Source organism: Semicossyphus pulcher, unplaced genomic scaffold, assembly GCF_022749685.1.
Source record: "Semicossyphus pulcher isolate SPU_LCO1_2020_fin unplaced genomic scaffold, fSemPul1.0.p SCAF_15, whole genome shotgun sequence".
Taxonomy (NCBI): Eukaryota; Metazoa; Chordata; class Actinopteri; order Labriformes; family Labridae; genus Semicossyphus; species Semicossyphus pulcher.
The window spans coordinates 12,651,943-12,670,646 of record NW_027211659.1 but is presented as its reverse complement, the minus strand read 5'-3'; the positions used below and the strand labels follow the sequence as shown (position 1 = coordinate 12,670,646).

General features: G+C 43.0%; 1 protein-coding gene across 1 annotated transcript; it reads right to left on the bottom strand.

The window, feature by feature from the left end:
* Nucleotides 1–2,846: 2,846 nt before the first annotated feature.
* Nucleotides 2,847–17,862, bottom strand: atf2 (activating transcription factor 2). Its single transcript, XM_069663450.1, has 7 exons — nucleotides 17,858–17,862; nucleotides 17,622–17,736; nucleotides 15,114–15,224; nucleotides 11,533–11,775; nucleotides 11,067–11,273; nucleotides 7,252–7,357; nucleotides 2,847–4,729 (listed from the first exon to the last, which is right to left on the bottom strand). Exons 1-7 carry the CDS (start codon nucleotides 17,860–17,862, stop codon nucleotides 4,497–4,499), a joined length of 1,020 nt encoding a protein of 339 aa, XP_069519551.1. The 3' UTR covers nucleotides 2,847–4,496.
* Nucleotides 17,863–18,704: the final 842 nt, after the last annotated feature.

Here is an 18,704-nt window from a genome sequence, read left to right as displayed (position 1 = left end):
TGGAGCCGCCTGCCTGTCAGCAGATCAGCTCCACATTATTATCCTGCTCATTTATGGAGAGGGAAACAGAGACTCTGAACTCGTGCTCTTGGCTGTCTTTAGTTCTGTTTCATTCTTTTCCAATTAGGCTCCGTGTGTGTGACGGCTCTACGTCCATGTTAGGTTTATAATCTGTGAAATATGGAGACTGACTTTGTAACATGGAAGCGGGAAAAGATGCTTTTTATTCAACACAAAAGCTTGTGCTCCGTCTGCAGGAGCCTGCAAATGGAGAAAGACTGCCTCTAAACGCCATGCATTCATTAATGAAAGCCTCATGAAATTAACATTAAAATCATTACAGAATGAATAATGAATAACACAGAGCCGTTTGCCAGCAGGAATTTAATTAATCAAACAATCAAAATTAATGGTCTGCGTGTGGACGTGAAGAAGAAGAGAGACATGTCTTTGTGATGCTGGTTTTTTCTTCTCTCCCTCTTTGAGTCTGTTTCTGAGATGCAGATCTGAACTGTGGTTCAGTTCGGGCTTTGTGATATAAACAGCATGAAGCCAAAAGTGTTGTTTTTAGCGAGAGCTGTGACCTACATAGTAACATTTACAATTCCCCCTCTGTGATCAGCAGCTAATCAGGGCTGCCCCAGTTAGACACAGTTAGGGATCGTCAATGTGTTGGCGGGCAGAACTTAGGCCTCGAAGAAACATAAAAAACACATAAGTCAATGTATGTTTTTTTTCTTATTATCATTGAATTGCTTCGATGCAGACGTTTTACAGAAAACTTCTCTCAGAGTTGAATTAGTTGGACATTTGATTCACAGTTTGTTTTCTTTTTGTGGAATAAATCGTCACTTGTTTTTCCTCAACTAACAAAGACGTGTGACGCTTTGCGACCCCCCTTGATCTGAATAATGTTGCTGCCATAAAAGCAGATACATACATTAAGTCAGACAGGGCCCGTCTGAGGGGATTGGTTTGGATGTAACACCGCCTGCTGGACACTCAGAGCTGGTGCAGGTAGATTTCATTTTTGCCTCCAACCAAGCCTTTCACACAGTGTCCATACAAGTGAATCTGTTTAAAGCAAACTTAAACTGCATGCATGTTGTCACAGGGTAATAATGTTAGGCTCGTCTTTGTACTAAAAAATGCTGCATTATAAACCTGCAGAAACGGCTGTAACACTGATGTGTGTGGAGTGGCTGCAGCCTCAGGTGCAACTACAGTCAACAAGAGCTACAATAACATTTTAATGTGACCTGTTAGAGTGACTTCAAAAGTAACGGTATTGTTTTAACCCAACATTAGAACATGCACTAAGTTAAGTTCACACACTAATGAGCATTACGGAGGGACGTGTTTATATTCTGGCAGCATCGCCATGGTAACTCCCTTTCAGCTGTGTTTTTTGTACAGTTTGCTCAAAGACAAAAGTCAGCTCTGTTGGCTCAGTGAGGAGAGGACAAGCTTATTTGCACAGGGCCCTTAAACAAGCATTGCAGGGTGATTAATATGAGCATAAAAAGGCCTGAGGACAAGATGTGTGGACACACCTGTAAATACACACATGTACAAAAACACTTGAAACATAGACATTAAACATAGATGTAGCGTGGTCGTTTTTGCAATGTTTACATTTTAATCATTCATAATATTTATGTATTTATTTAGTTATGATGCAGATTCATGTTGCCAAAATTGGCTTCACTATGATTGCAAGTTAGTTACTAAGTAAATTGTGCTAAAATATTTTTGTACTTTGGATTTCAATAATATAACTGCGAATGCTTGTGATTCTACATTGTGGTACTTTTAACACAGCAATACAACCATTCTGAAATACTGGAAGTATAAAGATAAGACATCTCCAAACCATCTCAGGTTAAATCCATGACAGGCAAAGTTCAGTTTGGTTAGCCTCACTCATGATACATGTAATGGATGGTTCATGAACTCATGTATTGGCTATGTCCAAGCCTAGACAATTTTGGAAACTGGTATTTAAAACTCCCAGGTCTTGAAATGTGTAATTGAACCTGACCCTCTGGTGGCTCTGGTTGGTGTTTCACCTGAGGAGTTAAATCTACCTGTTACAAAACGTAAACACCTTGCCTGTGCCTCTCTCCTAGCTCGTCATGCTATATTACTCAAATGGAGGGAGGCTGTCCCACCCTAATAATCATGGCTCAGTGACTTGATGTCATGCCTAAATCTTGAATAGATCAGGTACTTTATAGGCGGGACAGGCCAAACGTTTTTTAAAGGTCTGGGGTGCCTTCCTCACATGTTTAAAGGTTTACTGTCTTAACTGTACTCCTGTAAGTTTCATATTATAACTGTATTGCTTGTTAAACATCCAATAACAACACTCTGAAGAAGAAGAAATGTTTTGGATGATTATTTTAAAAATACTGAAATAGTCACCACCTCTACATGACTGATGTCCTATATCTCATCAACAATATGGTCAACCTGAGATCATCCACAAGGTGGCAGAATACGCTGCAGAAAGATTTTAGTGCACCAAAACCAGCTTTACAGCAGGACTACAGAACCTTGGTTTAAATCAATGCAGAGGTGTTGTGCGCAATATTTGATGAGAAAGAAACAATTAGAGACCGTCCCATGAAACGTTGGTCCACTCCTTCTCTACTTAAAGGGATAGTTCAGATTTTTTGAAGTAGGGTTGTATGAGGTGCTGTCCGAAATCTGCACTATCCCTTTAAGACTTTTTTGTCTTATTTCTTATAAATATGTTCAAGCAGTTAATTCTTACTGTGATGTTCGGAGCATCTTTCCATCTCTGGTTCGTCCTGGTGAAATCAAACTGTCGAATAAAACAAGGCTGTCATTTAAAGAGATATTAAAAGGTTTATTACAACAACTTATCAATTCAAATTTTATACAGAACTTCCACGAGTTACAAGTACACTTTCAACACAGTATCACACCCCTTTGTCAGAAGTTTAGCCCGGGTAAAACAAAGAACCGAAGCTTTTACAAACTCAGAGCAACAACTCAAGTTGAACCAACTTGCTTCATGATATTTATCTGACTGAGACATTATCTAATCAACAGGTAAATTCTCGCAGAGAATCATTATCTCATGCAGATAACACATTACAGTCAAAGTTTAAAAAAGAAAACAAGGTGTTAGCTTGTTGTAAAACTACACAGTAGTAATCCAGTACAGACTAAGAGAAAAGGCATTGGATGTCATGGTGTGATTTGCTTCCTAATATTATTTCACTGATAAAATGTTCACAATTCTTACAAGCTGTAGTGGTGTTACTTTAATATACATGATGTGATTCCAGTCCACATCTGAACGCTTTCATTTTACATGTATGGAGTCAGGCAGCGAGAGGCCTGTTCAGTAATTACTTATGTTTTAAATGCTAACAGAGTTCATGTGATCAACAGGCTCGGCTACTGAAGCCGACTATTCTTTAAAAAAACAAAGTACATAACACCTAGAAAGATCACAAACATGTTATTTACAACGTTTTCTAAAAATGTCGTCTAGAACTGCGATCATGAAAATGTCCTGGAGAGTTCTGCGTTAGACACTAAAGCGGTTAACAGTCACTTATAAAGCAAAGACGGTTTACAAAGAGGTTTCCTTACTGAGGAACTACGTTCATGAGAGCCGAGAGATCGGAGAGAACTCGAGCTGATCTGCAGTAAAAATGTACAGAAGTGGTTTTTACAAAAACATTAATGGCACTGAATGAAGGTCACCATGATTGAGTAATGGAAAAGATACTGCAATCCTACAATCACTGCTTCAGGAACAATCAGACTACAGATGGAATGTCAATGAAATAACACACGAGTCTAAGCAGCTCTCCTCCTTAAGACTACTTATTTTTACAAACATTCAAACGACTACGGCTGATCCCACTCACAGAAAACTCAAACTTCAGCCTTTTACATTTGTGTGTAATGTGACAGTAGTCAAATCTACGTCTAAAAAGCTGCCGGTACTTAACACACGTGGACTGTCAGAGTCTAAAAAAGGTAAACCCGTCATCTCTCAAAATGTGCAAAATGGAAAATGATCAAAAGAGAAAAGTGACTCTTTATGTAACTTCATCATAAGATAGTGCTGAGAAAAGTCACGACAAACAAAGCCAGTGAGTTATAAACGAGCCACGACACACTTTGGTAAGGTCTCTAACAATTCACTGATCAACCTGCAGGCTGATTAAATAAAAAAATAGATTAATAAATAAGTCAAACAAACACATGTGAAAACCACTCGTTTAACATCTTACACCTAAAGTGCCCTTTCTTTTGTCTTCCTCAATTCCAGAGAAAACATTGCATTTTTAAAAAGCAAAACTGGACCGAACATAAATAAATCAGTGATAAATTAAAAGCAGTGCGGTCCAAACTGAAGCAGAGAGAATTCTTTCCTCTGTGTGTCAAGAGATTGAAGAGGCGACGGCGCGTCGTGTCGACGCTCGATGAGGGGCGGGCAAAGATTGGGACGATCAACTCCCTGAAGGCTGGGTGTGAGCGGCGCCCCTCTGCGCCTCGCTCTCCTCTGTGCTCTGGTTCGACGTGGTGGTGGCGGCGCTGGACGGGGCGGAGGCGGCCGGTGTGGCGGAAGAAGAGGAGGAGGAGCTGACCCCGTTGGAGGTGCTGACGGAGCTGTGCTGGATGGCCTCGTTCTGGGGGCTGCCGGGGACGGACATCTCCTCGCAGCTCTCGTCTTTGTCGGAGACTGTGTCGGAAAAGAGTACATTGTTTGGATTTACATTGCTGCTTCCTGGTTTAATCCAGGAAAGCTTTGCCACTCGGCCTAATCAGATGTAAGACAGCTTTTTGCATGCGCTGTACGCAAAGTGTTTCATTAATCCCCATAATGCTACTTCGGCACCCTTTCCTTTAATTAAAGCTCCAATGTCAATTTAAACCCACATCATAAGGGTGCATTACAGTCTGGGGCATGTGGCACTGTTTCCCATCCCTAACTGCATTCTCATTTGTTTCTTGTTACCTTGCCAACTACTGCAGCGACAGATGATTACAGCACCTGATTTTAATGATGCTCACACTGGAGAGTAGGGAAGACTTGGAGTCGAAATGCCACCAGCTGTTAGGCAGTTGCATTGAATTAATTGGATCTTGATGAAAAAAAACTACTCTCATGCTCTGTTTCGTAAAGGAATAAGGAGCACAGCGATAATTAATATTGTTAATGATATGAAGTCACTTGTTATGGCACTTTGTAATTAATGACTGGGTTTCGTATTTGGGAATGTAAAGCGCAGATTCCACAGCAAGAAGGAGCAATTAAAGAGCAATACAAATGTCTTCACATTAGAGGCTTTTGAATGGACTTTGACCGTGTGATTTAGTGCAAGTGAATGTCAAAGCGCTATAAACTCCCTTGCTGTTTTACAATGCAGAAGGTCAACCTCAGAATAAATCAGCTTGGTGGTTTTGTTCCGTTTTCAAGTGAGCATTATTACTCCTAACGACATTACGGGGCGGCGAGCTGATATATCATAATACTCGGAAAACTCCGGTTCTCCCAGCGCAGCCGGAGCTCCTCTCTGCTCTCTCGGTTTCTGAAGTGGGCTTCGCTGCAAGCAGATGGACAGCTTGGTGTGCCAAGTGGAAGCGTGTCCTGGCTTGTTTGCGGGGTTGTCTGGGTAATTTCCTCCCACCTGCCATGGCTTTGCCCGGGCAGGACGATGAAGGGTATTACCGGGTCTGTGGGGCTGCGGAGCCTTACGGGATGTGTAACGCTGAGAACGTGGAGGGCTTGATGAGGCCTTAACACGAGCGAGGGCCACAGATCAGTCAGAATTAAACACTGTGCTTTACTAATTAGCAGGATAGATTATTTCTGGGATTCCCAGCTAGGGGTACTTGTGCCCTAGGGTGTGCTTATGCAGGTGCCAGGGTGGAAAGATTGTGGAGTAGTGAAAAAAGAGAAATTATGAGTTCATTTAAAATACTAAGTTAGCCGTAGCACCTGTTATTTACATGTTACAACCGAGCAGAGACATCTCAACAGTTAGCTTAAAGTAACGAATGAAACATTCGGATAGTTCCAGCTAACTTTTGCATTTATTGACTTACTGATTAAGCTCGAACTAGAGGATTAAACTTGAAATATGTATTTATTTCCACCCTGACATGAGTTTGCTTTCCTCCTTGGCTCATCTTAAATCCAGCACACCTGTCATCATGAGCCAAACAGATGAGCTGGAGTATTTGGATGAGGTTATATTTTCCCAAACAGGGTAAAAAGTCCTCAAAATGTCATCCTTCAGAAACAAACGCGAGACAGACGTCCTCAGCAAACGCACGAGAAAGATGACCCACTTCATCTGCAGATCTCGCCGAAAAAAACACAATCCAGACGACACCAAATGAGACCTGGCTCTGACAGCCCACTCCAGCCTGGAAACCATCAGTCCCATAACAACCATGACGTGTGTCAGTGGGACGGTTAGCAATAAGGGATGCGTAATGAACAGCCAAGCGTGGTGGACACCCCACAACGAGTGTGCTCTGCAGTCTTGTCAAGCTTGCTGCTTTAATGGACTCATTTCAGAGGCAATCATTGTCAATACAAGTCAGCGGAGGCTTTAGGAGCACAGTGGAGAAGTGGCTTTCAGAGCAGGGTTGTTCTTGTTGCATACTGCCTCATCTGCGAGGGAAGGTGAGTTATGAGCAGAATATCAGAATGACAGAGGCCCCAGAGTGTCGGAAAACGAAGAAGTATCGGTGATATAATTCTAAATGAGGCTGCGTGATGAAGAGGGGATGGCATGAAGGCGACACTGTGCCGGCTGACTACGGGAAATTTAAATGAAACGTCTGCCAGCGGTAGAATGTTGTCTGATTTTCACGATGATCATTGTTTACAAGCATTTAAGTTATAGCTTAACTACTGAATGAAAGAGATCTTGCTTTCTAATCCGCTAACGTTTGGTTTCTGCACATTTTAGCTTCATTCTATTTATGTGTCAAATGAGAGAGCTACTTTGTTCTTGTGTACGCCACCTGTGGCCTCTTGAAATCGCTCATACCACGTCTCCAGTTTGCACACAAACATCGCACATAAATAGCGAAACTTTAGCCAAGTTTTTCACAGAAAGAGACCTAATATGTCAATAGCTCTTCCTGTTTGGCCTTAGGTAAGACGTGTCCTTCTAGTGGTTAGCTGCAGCTCGTTTTAGACGCCGCTCACATGAAGCCTCGGGCTGAGAATAATGGAGCATTACTCACTGTGATAGCCAGATTTCTTCTGCATGGCGGTTACAGGGCAATCTTTATGAGCCAGAAGAAGCTGCTTCAGCTGAGCCACTTCGTTTCTCAGCAGGGTGACTTCATTCTGTGGGAGAGAGGAGACACCATACAAATGGTCACTACGGCGTGTCAGATTATAACACGGAGACAAACAGAGGACACGTGCAAAAATGTTTTCCAGTTAAAAAGTTCATTTTGTTTGAGTGGTCGGTACTCATATTTGAATAACTTTAATTGCCCTTTTATATGTACCATACATTACATAATTAAGGGGGCATTTAAAGGAGCAATTGGCCCCTGTAAAAAGCCACTGTCAGTGAAAGCTGGTGTTCTCTGTAATCCATAGAAGCAATAATATTTGAAATTGCCGCCACAGCTGTGGAGAAAGTCATACAAACAGCTTGTGGTTTCGCCCATTCTACATTCCTACAACACCCAGCGTGCATTGCGCCCCTCCTTCTGAAAGGGCCCAGAAAGAGAAATACGACCGTTTCTCTGCAGGCGATGGCTCAGAGCGGTACAGAATCCGAAATACGACGTGGATCGACTAAAACATCTTCAGGTCTGCAGTCTACATTTCAAACCTGATGATTTTGAAAGAGACATGACATCAGAGGCGGGCGTCCCAGATTGAGGAAGTGTAGTTTAGCAAGCTCCCTGGCCTCCACCAGATGAGGCGTTTTACATAGTCTGCTGGAGGTTGTCCACGGCCCATTGTAGAAGCGGATAGCGTCCTCCAAAGGCACAGAGCGAAATTGCATTTTTTTCTACCATAATGGCATTAGCTCCCCATAATAGCATGTTAGCACTGAGGTTGAAAATCAGTGAACTGGCCCTTTAAAGGTCTTAGTGCTCTCTGCTGTACAAATTGTGTAATGATGACATTTTTTCTTTTCTTTTACGACTTCCTTCTTTAGCAAAACTCAAAACATGTATATATACAGTAGAAGCTCAACACTGTAAATACCTGCGTCTTGAACTTGTCTTTGTGCTCTCTCTACATGAGGACCTTTTATCCGCCATGGGATTTATTAACAGGATCAAAGGGTTAAATTCTCCCGACCTCTTTACAGTAAGCCCACGTGACCGCTGCATTACCGCTGATAAACTCCTCCATGAGAAACAGCAAACACGGGGAAAGCGAACCACATAATGAACGAATTCAGAATAAAGTATGATGCACTTCTTCATTTATGTTGTTCCCGCACAATAATTATGGGCCTTCACTGGCTTCCGACCAGCACATTTGTCAGAGGTGAGCTGTTCGAATTGTCAGAGCAACTTTGTAGATGCTGCCGAGATTTACACTCTCGTGTCGTTAGGGCTCCCGCGGGAGCTGGGGATTTCTGCATGTCGTAAAAGAGAGCCACATTACGCTGAAGGTGACTTTAACTGGATTTAGAGCGGCCAGGGGCCTGCCGAACACCCAATGGCAGATTTAAGCTCCTTCCCTTCTCCTTTAAAGGACTATGGGCGGCTTAATCTATTAGTCTAAAAGCAGCCAATTTATTTGATTCCATCTGTTAAGTCTTGCTGCTGTTGGCAGGGCTGAGCTATTGTAAGACAGATTTAAAACACAGCTGGAGGGAGCGTATGTATCACATGTAGCCAATGCTGTATTCACTGTGCTTCCACCATGACTGCTGCCAGTTTAAGCCTATATAAACACCGACCCGACCCTCTCTCTCCATTCTGCTGTAAGAACGCTGTGAGATAGAGTTAAAGAGATAATCTCGAAGATTTTCATGTAACTAATGTCTGTCTATCCGTCGCCAAATGAGGTGACACAATGGTGATTGAGCCTATGGCCCACTGATGAAAGCCTTTGCATTGAGGTATGTAGTATTATTATGGACTGGGTGTCTGTGGCGACATTTGCGGACACAAGCGGCGCCCAGTTAGTGCCGCGTTTTCCATCTGCCAGCAGTGGTTGGTCTGCCAGAGAGGGTAGGCGGAGCTAAGCAGCTGCTTTTCCGCTCTCTGCAAGAGTTGCGAGTAAACAGTAATCTACTATGGCTGAACAAACAAAGAAGAGATCGATGCCTACAGATACAACTTCCACAAGACTAGGTCGAAACCTTGTATGTGGCTGACCGCATCAGGTCAATGTGTGCTTTTTGTGTTTGAAAGCAGGTGCTCGCTGCGGACGTAGGTGAGGACAGTGGACGAGTAGCGGAGGAGCAGCCCCGCCTACTCCCTGAACAAAGTATCCAGAGCTGTATAGACGCGTCAGTGGAGGTCCAACATGCTCCATGATCCACCACCTCAATGACGCAACTCTCTCTCTCTCTATGGCTGTGAAAGTACCGTCACTCAGTCAGTTACTCAGTCAGTCACAAACAGACCCCTGTGTGAAAATCAAAAGAAAAAGAAACAAATTTGACGCTCAGATGAAGGCAAACAGTCTAAAAAGGAAAGCGACCGTCAGCGAGGAAAATCAAGAGTTACAACCGTTACAGCTGTGGACGTCTGGTTAAACTGGGAAGTGTCCTCTCGCAATTACCGTACATCGCCTTTAAGGGGCGTCAAAGAGAACGAAACTGAAATCTTCGAGATTGTCAGTTTAAAGGCAAAGGTCACAGATGTCAACATCCATTACAAAATGCTGTTTTCTTAGTTGCATGTGACAAATACGACATTCTGCTTTAACAGCTTTGTGCTGAAGTGTTGAGCTGATTTCTAAAAGCTTCACCCTGAGGATTAGATATAAACCATGACAGGAATAAGGCTCCTGCTGAGGCTACAATAGGGTCAGCCTGCATCACACCTGCAATCTAAACTGGACTTTTGAGAGTTAAACTTGTTTCTAACTTTGCGAATTAAATCGAAATTGAGCAAATGGGCCTTGGGTGATGCTGAGGGCCCTGTGAGCTGCCTGGTCTGACACCTCATTAAAAAGCCAGTTAAGGATGATGTTAAAATAATTGTGCATCATTAGAGGCAGTTTCACTGATCAGCTGGGCCGTGTCAGCATGGGGGTTCTTACAAAACCCGCACTGCTGATTAATGCCTTCATATAAAGCGCGCTTTTATTCTCTGCCACATGTTGTTCTCTTCTTTGTAGTTAGCAGCGATGTGATCTGTTAACAAACCCATTCATTCAACTATACGTCCCCTTTCATCTACCTATAGGTAAATACAATCTGAACAAGCGCGCCCGTGACAAGTGGTGATAACTTGTTTTTGAACCACATATTAACAACATGAACCCATCTTGTTTCCACTGCTGTCGATCCCCTCCTCCCCCCTCCACGTCTTACTCTGCTTTCATAGAAAAATAAGACAGTGAGCAAATAAACACCACATCTCATTTAATTGTCTGGAACACCGATGTGCCGCACCCCCGGCTCACACTTATCAACAGAGACAGCAGATACATGAACTGTTTCGAACTTGTCAGCATCAGATCCTAATTGCTTGCAGGGAAATGAAGGTTCAAAAAGACACCTTTCCCTGGGAGATTTTTGAGGCCATTCAGTAAACTGCCGAGACAGAAGCGAAGACACGCTTGTGCGCGGCTGACATCTGGAGGATACATCTTTATTGACAGGGACATATCGATGTAAAGGGCTCACACACCGCTGCTGTCACACGGCAGCTCTTCTTAATCGGCTTTAATGACTTCATCACCACAGAAGGGAAAAGTCTGTGTGCACACACGCTTGCACCAGCAGCACACAATGATAAACAGCGGCTGCGTGCGTTCGCACATACACAAAGTGACACATCGATGCGTAAAGCACCAAACAAAGACAGGTGAGGTAGCTACATTAGATAGCTGTGGGGAAGCACACCTGTAGTTGTCCGTTCATGGAGTTGAGGTCATCGGCCTTCTTCTCCAGAGACTGCACCCACACTTTCCTCTTCTGCCTGCAGCGAGACGCCGCCGCCCGGTTACGCTCCAGGAACTTGCGGCGCTTCTCATCGGGGTCTTCGCTTGTGGTCCTGCGCCGTCGACCACCTGTGCTTGGAGGGTTTTGCGGAGGGGGGGCTGGGGATGCCTGAAGAAAAAAAGAAGAACAAAGCCACCAACACATCTGTAATGTTCTGCTGATATCACTGTGTAACACTGAATATTGTTTCATGTTGAAACAGCTGCCATACTTTGCTGTTGTGCAGACCAACGGCTTTATAGGGAGGCAGGAAGAATTAGCTAAAAGCTAATAGTAAGAAAGCTAACTCTCACAAAGATAAAGAAGAAAGAGTTACAGACACAAAACAAGAGGGTTCCTCTGCTGAACTGCAGGTGTGAACACTTACAGGTGTCTCTGTGGTCGAGGTGGCCGGCTGTTGAAGGGAATGAGGAGAAGGTTCCTCGATCGTGGGAGGCTGAGGAGTTGGAACGGGAGATAGGACCGCCATCTGGGTGGGAGTCGGGGCCGGATTTGGAGTTGGGGGCGGAGCAGGAGAAGGGGGAGCTGCAGTCACAGCGCTGATCTGGACTTCACCGCCATCTCCGTTTGTTACCTGAGGAATCTGCTGGCTTATTGTGGCTTTTAACTTCTGAGGAGAGAATTGGACACGGGACAACTGTCATGAAATGTCACAAAGGACATGTGAATATAAGACCATTGAAATAGATAATTAGAGCTTATTTTTACAGGCTGTCAAGGCATGTCTTTGACACTGATTACTCTGAATTTGAATGTGATGTTTATTTGTGACAGAAACACAAGGTTAGAATAATAAACAAAGAATAAAATTAGACGAAGAAACCAGCTTGTGTAGCGGCAAAGAGGTAAAAAACTCAAAGTTCCTCTAACACATTTAACTTTACTTGTTGAAATGCACATGATAAAATGTCGGACCTGAGCCACTGAATTACAAAAGGTTGAGTAGTAAAATACCTCCACGGCTTATAATCTGTGTGCAGGGAGAATGTGAGGAAAGTAGAACTTAATTACAACAGGAGACCTAACGTGAGTATTTGGCAGTTCGTGAACAGACTGTAACATCCTGCTTCAATGAAGCTACTTAGTTTAGAGCAGTTAGCAGAGAACTTTATTAACAAGGATGCTTACTATATATACTATACTATCTATGGATCCTCATCCTCTATCTGCAATTATTTTGGTATTAAAATTAGGCCAACAGATCTTTTAAAAGAGGATTTTAAAATAACAAATGAAATCAAATAAATCAAGAAACCAAGTCACAGTTTTTTTAAGGGGGGTCGTCTCTCTTCTTTTCTTTCCTTGTGAATCTTGCTGTATCATCTCTGTACCATTCGTATTTTTGGTTTTGTATGTAGTCAGTATAAAATAATATACTTAAAGTGATAATCTCGAAGATCTCAGTTTTGTTCTGTTTGGTAGCTCCTTATGGCGATAAAAGGAAATTATGGACGCATACCCAGATAACCAAACGTCTACGCTTGGCTCCCTTTGTCACGGTTGTAACTCTTGATTTTCCTCGCTGATGGTCGCTTTCCTTTTAAGACTGTTTGCCTTCATCTGAGCATCAAATTAGAATATTTTTCTTTGGATTTTCACTTATTTTTGAAGTTGTATCTGTAGTCTAGAGATAGACCGATATGGTTTTTTCAGGGCCGAGACCGATACCGATTATTAGTAGTCAAGGAGGCCGATAACCGATATTTGAAGCCGATATTCATTTGCAGTAAAAGTGAAAATATTGGCGTCAAAATTTTTAATAATACAAACTCCAACACTTAACTTTGTTTAAATGCCTTTAAGCATATGCATCAGAGCCAAAATAACCCAGTTTTAAATTGATCTCTTATCGGCCGCCGAATTAAAAAATAAAAATAAAAATAAATAAATGAATTTTTTTTTAAAAAAAGGCCGATGCCGATATGCGTCAAAATGCCGCATATCGGCGCCGATAATCGGCCCGGCCGTAGTCATCGATCTTTTCTTTGTTTGTTCAGCCATAGTAGATTACTGTTTACTCGCAACACTTGCAGAGACCGGAAAAGCAGCCGCTTAGCTCCGCCTACCCTCTCTGGCAGACCAACCACGGCCGGGTGATGGAGAACGCGTCACTAACTGGGCGTTGCTTGTGATTAATACCGTATACTGCAAATGTAAAGGCTTTCATCAGTGGGCCATAGGCTCAATCACCATTGTGTTACCTCATTTGGCGATAGATAGTGACTTAACAGACATTTATTTACAAGAAGATTATATCTTTAAGTTATAATCTTATCTGGATACCAAAGTTGGTGGACATCCACAGTCTGTAATGTTTCCCAAGCTATCAAAGAAGTGACTTTTTTAAGCTCGACTCAGACGCTGTATAACACACACAAACAGCCCCTTCACAGAAACCATTGCTCTTCAGATTGGTGTCCATGATTCACAGGCCAATTCCTCGAGTATCAAACACAGAGCAAACAAGGTGAAAGTGAATGAGCCTTTCGGCGCAATAACAAAGTGCGAGGGAATACATTTACATGAGAAAACAGAGGAGCACATTATTCTAACAACTACCTTTGCCAGACCAATCTATCTACCAAATTAGTTTATCGTGTAATACCCTTCCAGAAGCTCTTCTGGCAGAAACAAGATATTATTCTCCTGGAATGGCCCATAGAAAGAGGGAAAAGCCAGTCAGATTCATATTTCATCTCTGCCATGGAAACCTCATCAGTGTAATAACCCTCCATCTCATGGGTGTTATTCAACCATCTGCTACTATATTACTTATCTTTATTTTGCAACTAATTAACAGCATAATCTTCTAAATTCAGCAAGTTAATTATCATTATTGTGGTCTTTGCAGCATCATCAGTCCTTGTAAAGTGCCGTCTCCGCGCCCCCTGAGAGCCGGGGTGGGGGCGGGGAGCAGGCAGGTTGAGCGGGGGTCTGTTTTTTCTTGACGCGGGCTCATTAGGTGTTTGCTGATGAGCTGAGTGCGGTGGGAGGCGCCGGCAGTAAGAGGGAGGGGGGGGGGGGGGGGATGCAGGTCAGGCAGGATTCTGCTGAACAAAAGGTTCCATGCAGGGTGAGGCCGCCTTAATGTGCCTCGCTGAGCGTGTGCCAGGATGCCCCCAGCTGGCTCGCGCTGGTAGCCCCCCTCCGGTTGGCCCCGGTGACAGCGTGCTGAGCACAACGCTGTCTCCGCGTTTGTCATCTCCGTACCCCATGATCCCCGACAACACCCCTCCCCCCCCTCCTCCTCGCCAGTCAGGATCAATCCCTCCCTCCCAACACGCACACCTCCTCTCAGCAGTTTAGCTGTTAATTTCCACAGGCGGAGCATGCTGCGAACACTTACAGGTTCTGTGATCCCTGCTTCATCACATTGCCACTGAACTCCCTCACAACACTTCATATCTCTGCCCTTCAACTCTCACTTTGCACACAGGAGGACTCGGTTACAAGACCGGCTCGCTTTATCTCCCTACGGAAAAAATGTCTGGAATATTTCTGTGTTTTTAGTAGCTTAAATATTCTGAATCAAAAGAGCTGGAACTAAAATTTATTTCAAATTAATCTGATAAAAAATGTCATTCATCTTTTTGTCTATTTAATGTCAGAAAACAGTTGAAGCTGACGTCTTTAGAGGTCCTATTTTTTCCGCCCAACAGTCCAAAGCCCAAAGAAGATTTATTAATGTGCTGCAAATACAGTCGTTATCTCGCTCATTACTAGTCATTCAGTGTATTTATCTGTAAGCATAATAATAATTGGAAAGCTGAAAATATTTAAGACTACATTACTTCACACCCAGCCTTTCACTAGCGCCCTCATCTGGTCAAAGAGAGCAACAGCTCCCGTATTGTTTGAGCTCACTTATTACCTTGGTCGTTATTATCTCTCTCAGAAGGGACTCAACATTGAGATAAGGTTTGATGTGAAAGAGGAGATAATTAATACCAGCTTTGCGTCTGATTGGACGGGCTGTGACGGTGGCTGTGGCTGTGGCTGTGGCGATGGAGGTCCTGGGATCCCGGGGACGTTAGGCACAACGGTGACAGGTCTGACAAGCTGACGGCAGAGACACAGAGACAGATCAGCACAGAGAAAATTAGTCTTCGGCAGTAAAAAGGCAGGCGGCGATCCCCCACAAGACAAACATGCACGCACAGCCGCGGCGGGCTCTCGCTTTCCTCATATCTCAGCCTCATTAGGTTGGATGGCCTGTTATTTTGTGGAGGCAGCGCCACATGGAGATGCAGAGTGCACGCTAATGAACCTCTGCCTGCCTGCGTGAGAGCATATGGACAGGGAAGCTGAAGAGAGGATGGAGAGACACGAGTCGGAAGGCCAGAGCCAGACCTCCTCTCGCTGCAGCTGACAATGAGAGGGAGGGAGTCGGGGAGAGCTGGAGAGGGAGGGAAGGAGAGAGGAGGGGAGGATGATCGAGTGAAAGGGAGGCCCACTGGTGGCTCATGTTCTCCATCTACTTTTGCCCTCCTTTACTTGTCAACGGCTTTCCCAATCCCCACAGACTGGGAAGATCGAGGTTTTTTCCCTGCTGTGCCGCTATCAGGAGATAATCATCCGCTGCTCAGTGTTCCACACAGACAATCAGGACTCACAAGACAAGCTTCCACATGGGGGAGTTCAACACAACACCAACAAGACCTTCATTTACAAGATATTTCCAATATCAAAAACTGTCATGGGTTGCAGTTGTAATTGGTTTGCAAAACATATTAGCAGTATCATCTATCTGCTCTGCCAGGAATCAAGAGCGTTGATTCTAATTGAACAAGGACAAATAGCAGAGAGGGATCCTGGACCGGAGCCCGCTGCGCTTCAGCCAAACCCTGTGTCTTTGCCACAGTCGTACTCTAAAGTCCATTATTTCACTCAACCTCCACAGTTCTGCTCTGGCTGCCAAATCTGAGGTGCCAAAGTTGTAAATAGTCCTTCTGTCCAAGTAGGGCACAGGAAATATGTGGTATTATTGGTGTTACTACAGCAAAAAGTGTTCAATGAACGTCATTTTAGAAGGGCTTTAACCTCACTCAAATATTTGTTATTTCAAATTTAAAATGTGAGCAAGCATCATTTAATTCTGCCCAGCAGAGCTTGCAGTAATCCGACACAGCCTAGAAATGTTGTTATTCTGCACACTGGACTATAACACTAATGTAAGTTACTCGGCTGGTGAAAAAATCCTTTGGTTCATAAGTTAGAATATTCTTGACCTTTGAAACAGCAGCCAACAAAAAAATGTACCTCAAGGATTCTTTAGTGATTGCTCCAGAGCTAACATTTTATCACACAGCAGAAATAGCGACAGCAGCCAGTTAAAGTGCAGTTTTTTTGCTTGCACGCTTGATGCTCATTTCACACTCCAAGCATTACATTTACCTGTAACTGTTTTATTAAGTATTTCTACTGGTTTTAATAAGCGTTGAAAACTACAGCCTTAAAAATGTGTGATGTAGGGCAGGTTAATAAACAATATTCTATAGTTTAACTACTGAACGCTTTGGTTAGTAAGTTCATTATGTAAGGGATAATGTGATAACAACCTGCTCACTGTACAGTATCCCACTTATTACACACTTATTTTACTTACGAAATCAATTATTTGACACAATTATTGATTCGGAAATGATTTTATTAATTTAAAAACGAGTATATTTCTGTTTTTAGTTCAAAAATAGTCTGTTACACTCACAGTGAGAGCTGCGGCCATAGCAACGGTTAACTCTGTAGCCTTCTTAAAATGAGCTAAGCTAGCTGTTTTAGCTCACATTAAATGGAAACATTTCCACTGATCTCTCTGTCATCATTTAACCTTTATTGTTTTCTCTCCGCTGTTTTTGTCTCTTTTGTTTTTCCTCTCCGACGTCAAATTTATCGGACTTCTTTCGGTGGATTGATACGATTATAGTTAGGCCTTCTGGATTGTATGATTAGAGCTGCATCCCTAGCAACGGTCTGTTCTTCATAGCAATGGTCTGTTATCAAGAAAAAACAGACCTCCGAATGCCGTAATTAACCAATCAGAATCAAGTATTTAACACAGCCGTGTATTATCAAACAAACTATATTTCATGATAAAAGTTAAAGAACAGCTACTAAAAGGATCTTGAAGGGCAGATTGTTTTGTAAAGTGCAGTTTGTGTTCAAGGGCAAGTATGAAATTCAAAGTTTGTAAAGTGACAAAAAAAATCTACAGTTTAAGGAGAACTATGCAAACTTTATCTGTTGATGGAGATCATGTGATATGATTAAAAACACGAAACAGACCTTGTTAGTGATACCAGTGTTTTGATTGTAAATCGGGTCACTGCATGCATTCTAATGTCTCTGTTTGTTTGTTTTATACAGTCATCAAATTACCAAAAATATAAAGAAGCCTCTGCATCAATTTAAACAAACTTCACCCCTACATTAACATAATGTAAGCAGCTGAATACTCACAGGAATTGAAGTTGGAATATGAACACTTGAGCTTGTAATAGACGCAGGAATAGCGACTGGCATGGTCTGGCCATTAGGCAGCTGTAAGAGCACAGGGAAGGTGCCAGATACAGGGCTGAAGGGGAGAGAAAACAAAATATCAAAGAGGAAAACAACAAAGAACTTTGTGATGAACACACCAAACAGAATCTTTTACAAACTAGAGACAAGGATGGAAACTAATATGCACACATTACGTCATAGTCAAGCAACAACAACGAAAAAAAGTGGAAACAGAACAAAATACAACTCAAAATATAACTCAAGTTTCATTATTAGGATGACACGTTTTGTCATCACATTAGACCCAATAAGTGACATCAGTCTTGCCCAGATATGGACTTCTAACTTTCATTTGAATGAACTATTTAAACCTCTCCTTAAAGCTGCATCTTGGGGCACCAGTTTGGCTCAGTGGTTAAATTGCGTGTCCCATGTACAGAGGCTGCAGTCCTCAATGCGGCGGCCCCGGGCTTGCACGCTCTACCCCTTGCCACGTGTCGTCCCCACTCTCTCCTCCTGTTTCTGACACTATCTACTGTCGTTTCTCTCTGAATAAAGGCATAAAAGGCACTACCAAAAGCCTAAGGACAGTGGATAGTGTTGGAAAAAGGGGGAAGAGAGAATGGGGGATGACACGTGGCAAAAGGCTGAGGGTGGGAGTCGCACCTGGGGCCGCCGCATCGAGGAATGAGCCTCAGTACATGGAACGCCGATTTAACCGCTGACCCAAGCCGGCCCCGGACAAATTATGTTTTCTAAAAAAGTTCACATGACCAGCTTAAATGCTGAGGAATCGGGCCCAGGGGGACTCTGCTTAACACTGGTTTAGAATGTAATTATTACGAGCAGCGTAAATGAACTTCCGACTTCCAAGCGTTCACATGCATGATGGCTGACTGTGACTAAATTATTTTTCTTTGTCAAGTGTACACACAATTTCCTCATGTTTTAACCGTTTTCTACTTATTTAAAATTCTCCAACTACCTTTTGTTCAAAATATAAGACTTTTTAAAATTCTATAACACGGTCTGACATCAATT

Excerpts from the sequence above, each read along its gene's own strand:
- atf2 (XM_069663450.1), bottom strand. Across the intron at positions 11,776-15,113 it reads TCCAATCAGACGCAAAGCTG|AAGTTAAAAGCCACAATAAG; the intron begins GTATTAATTATC and ends TTCTCTCCTCAG. Across the intron at positions 7,358-11,066 it reads CCATGAACGGACAACTACAG|AATGAAGTCACCCTGCTGAG; the intron begins GTGTGCTTCCCC and ends TCTCTCCCACAG.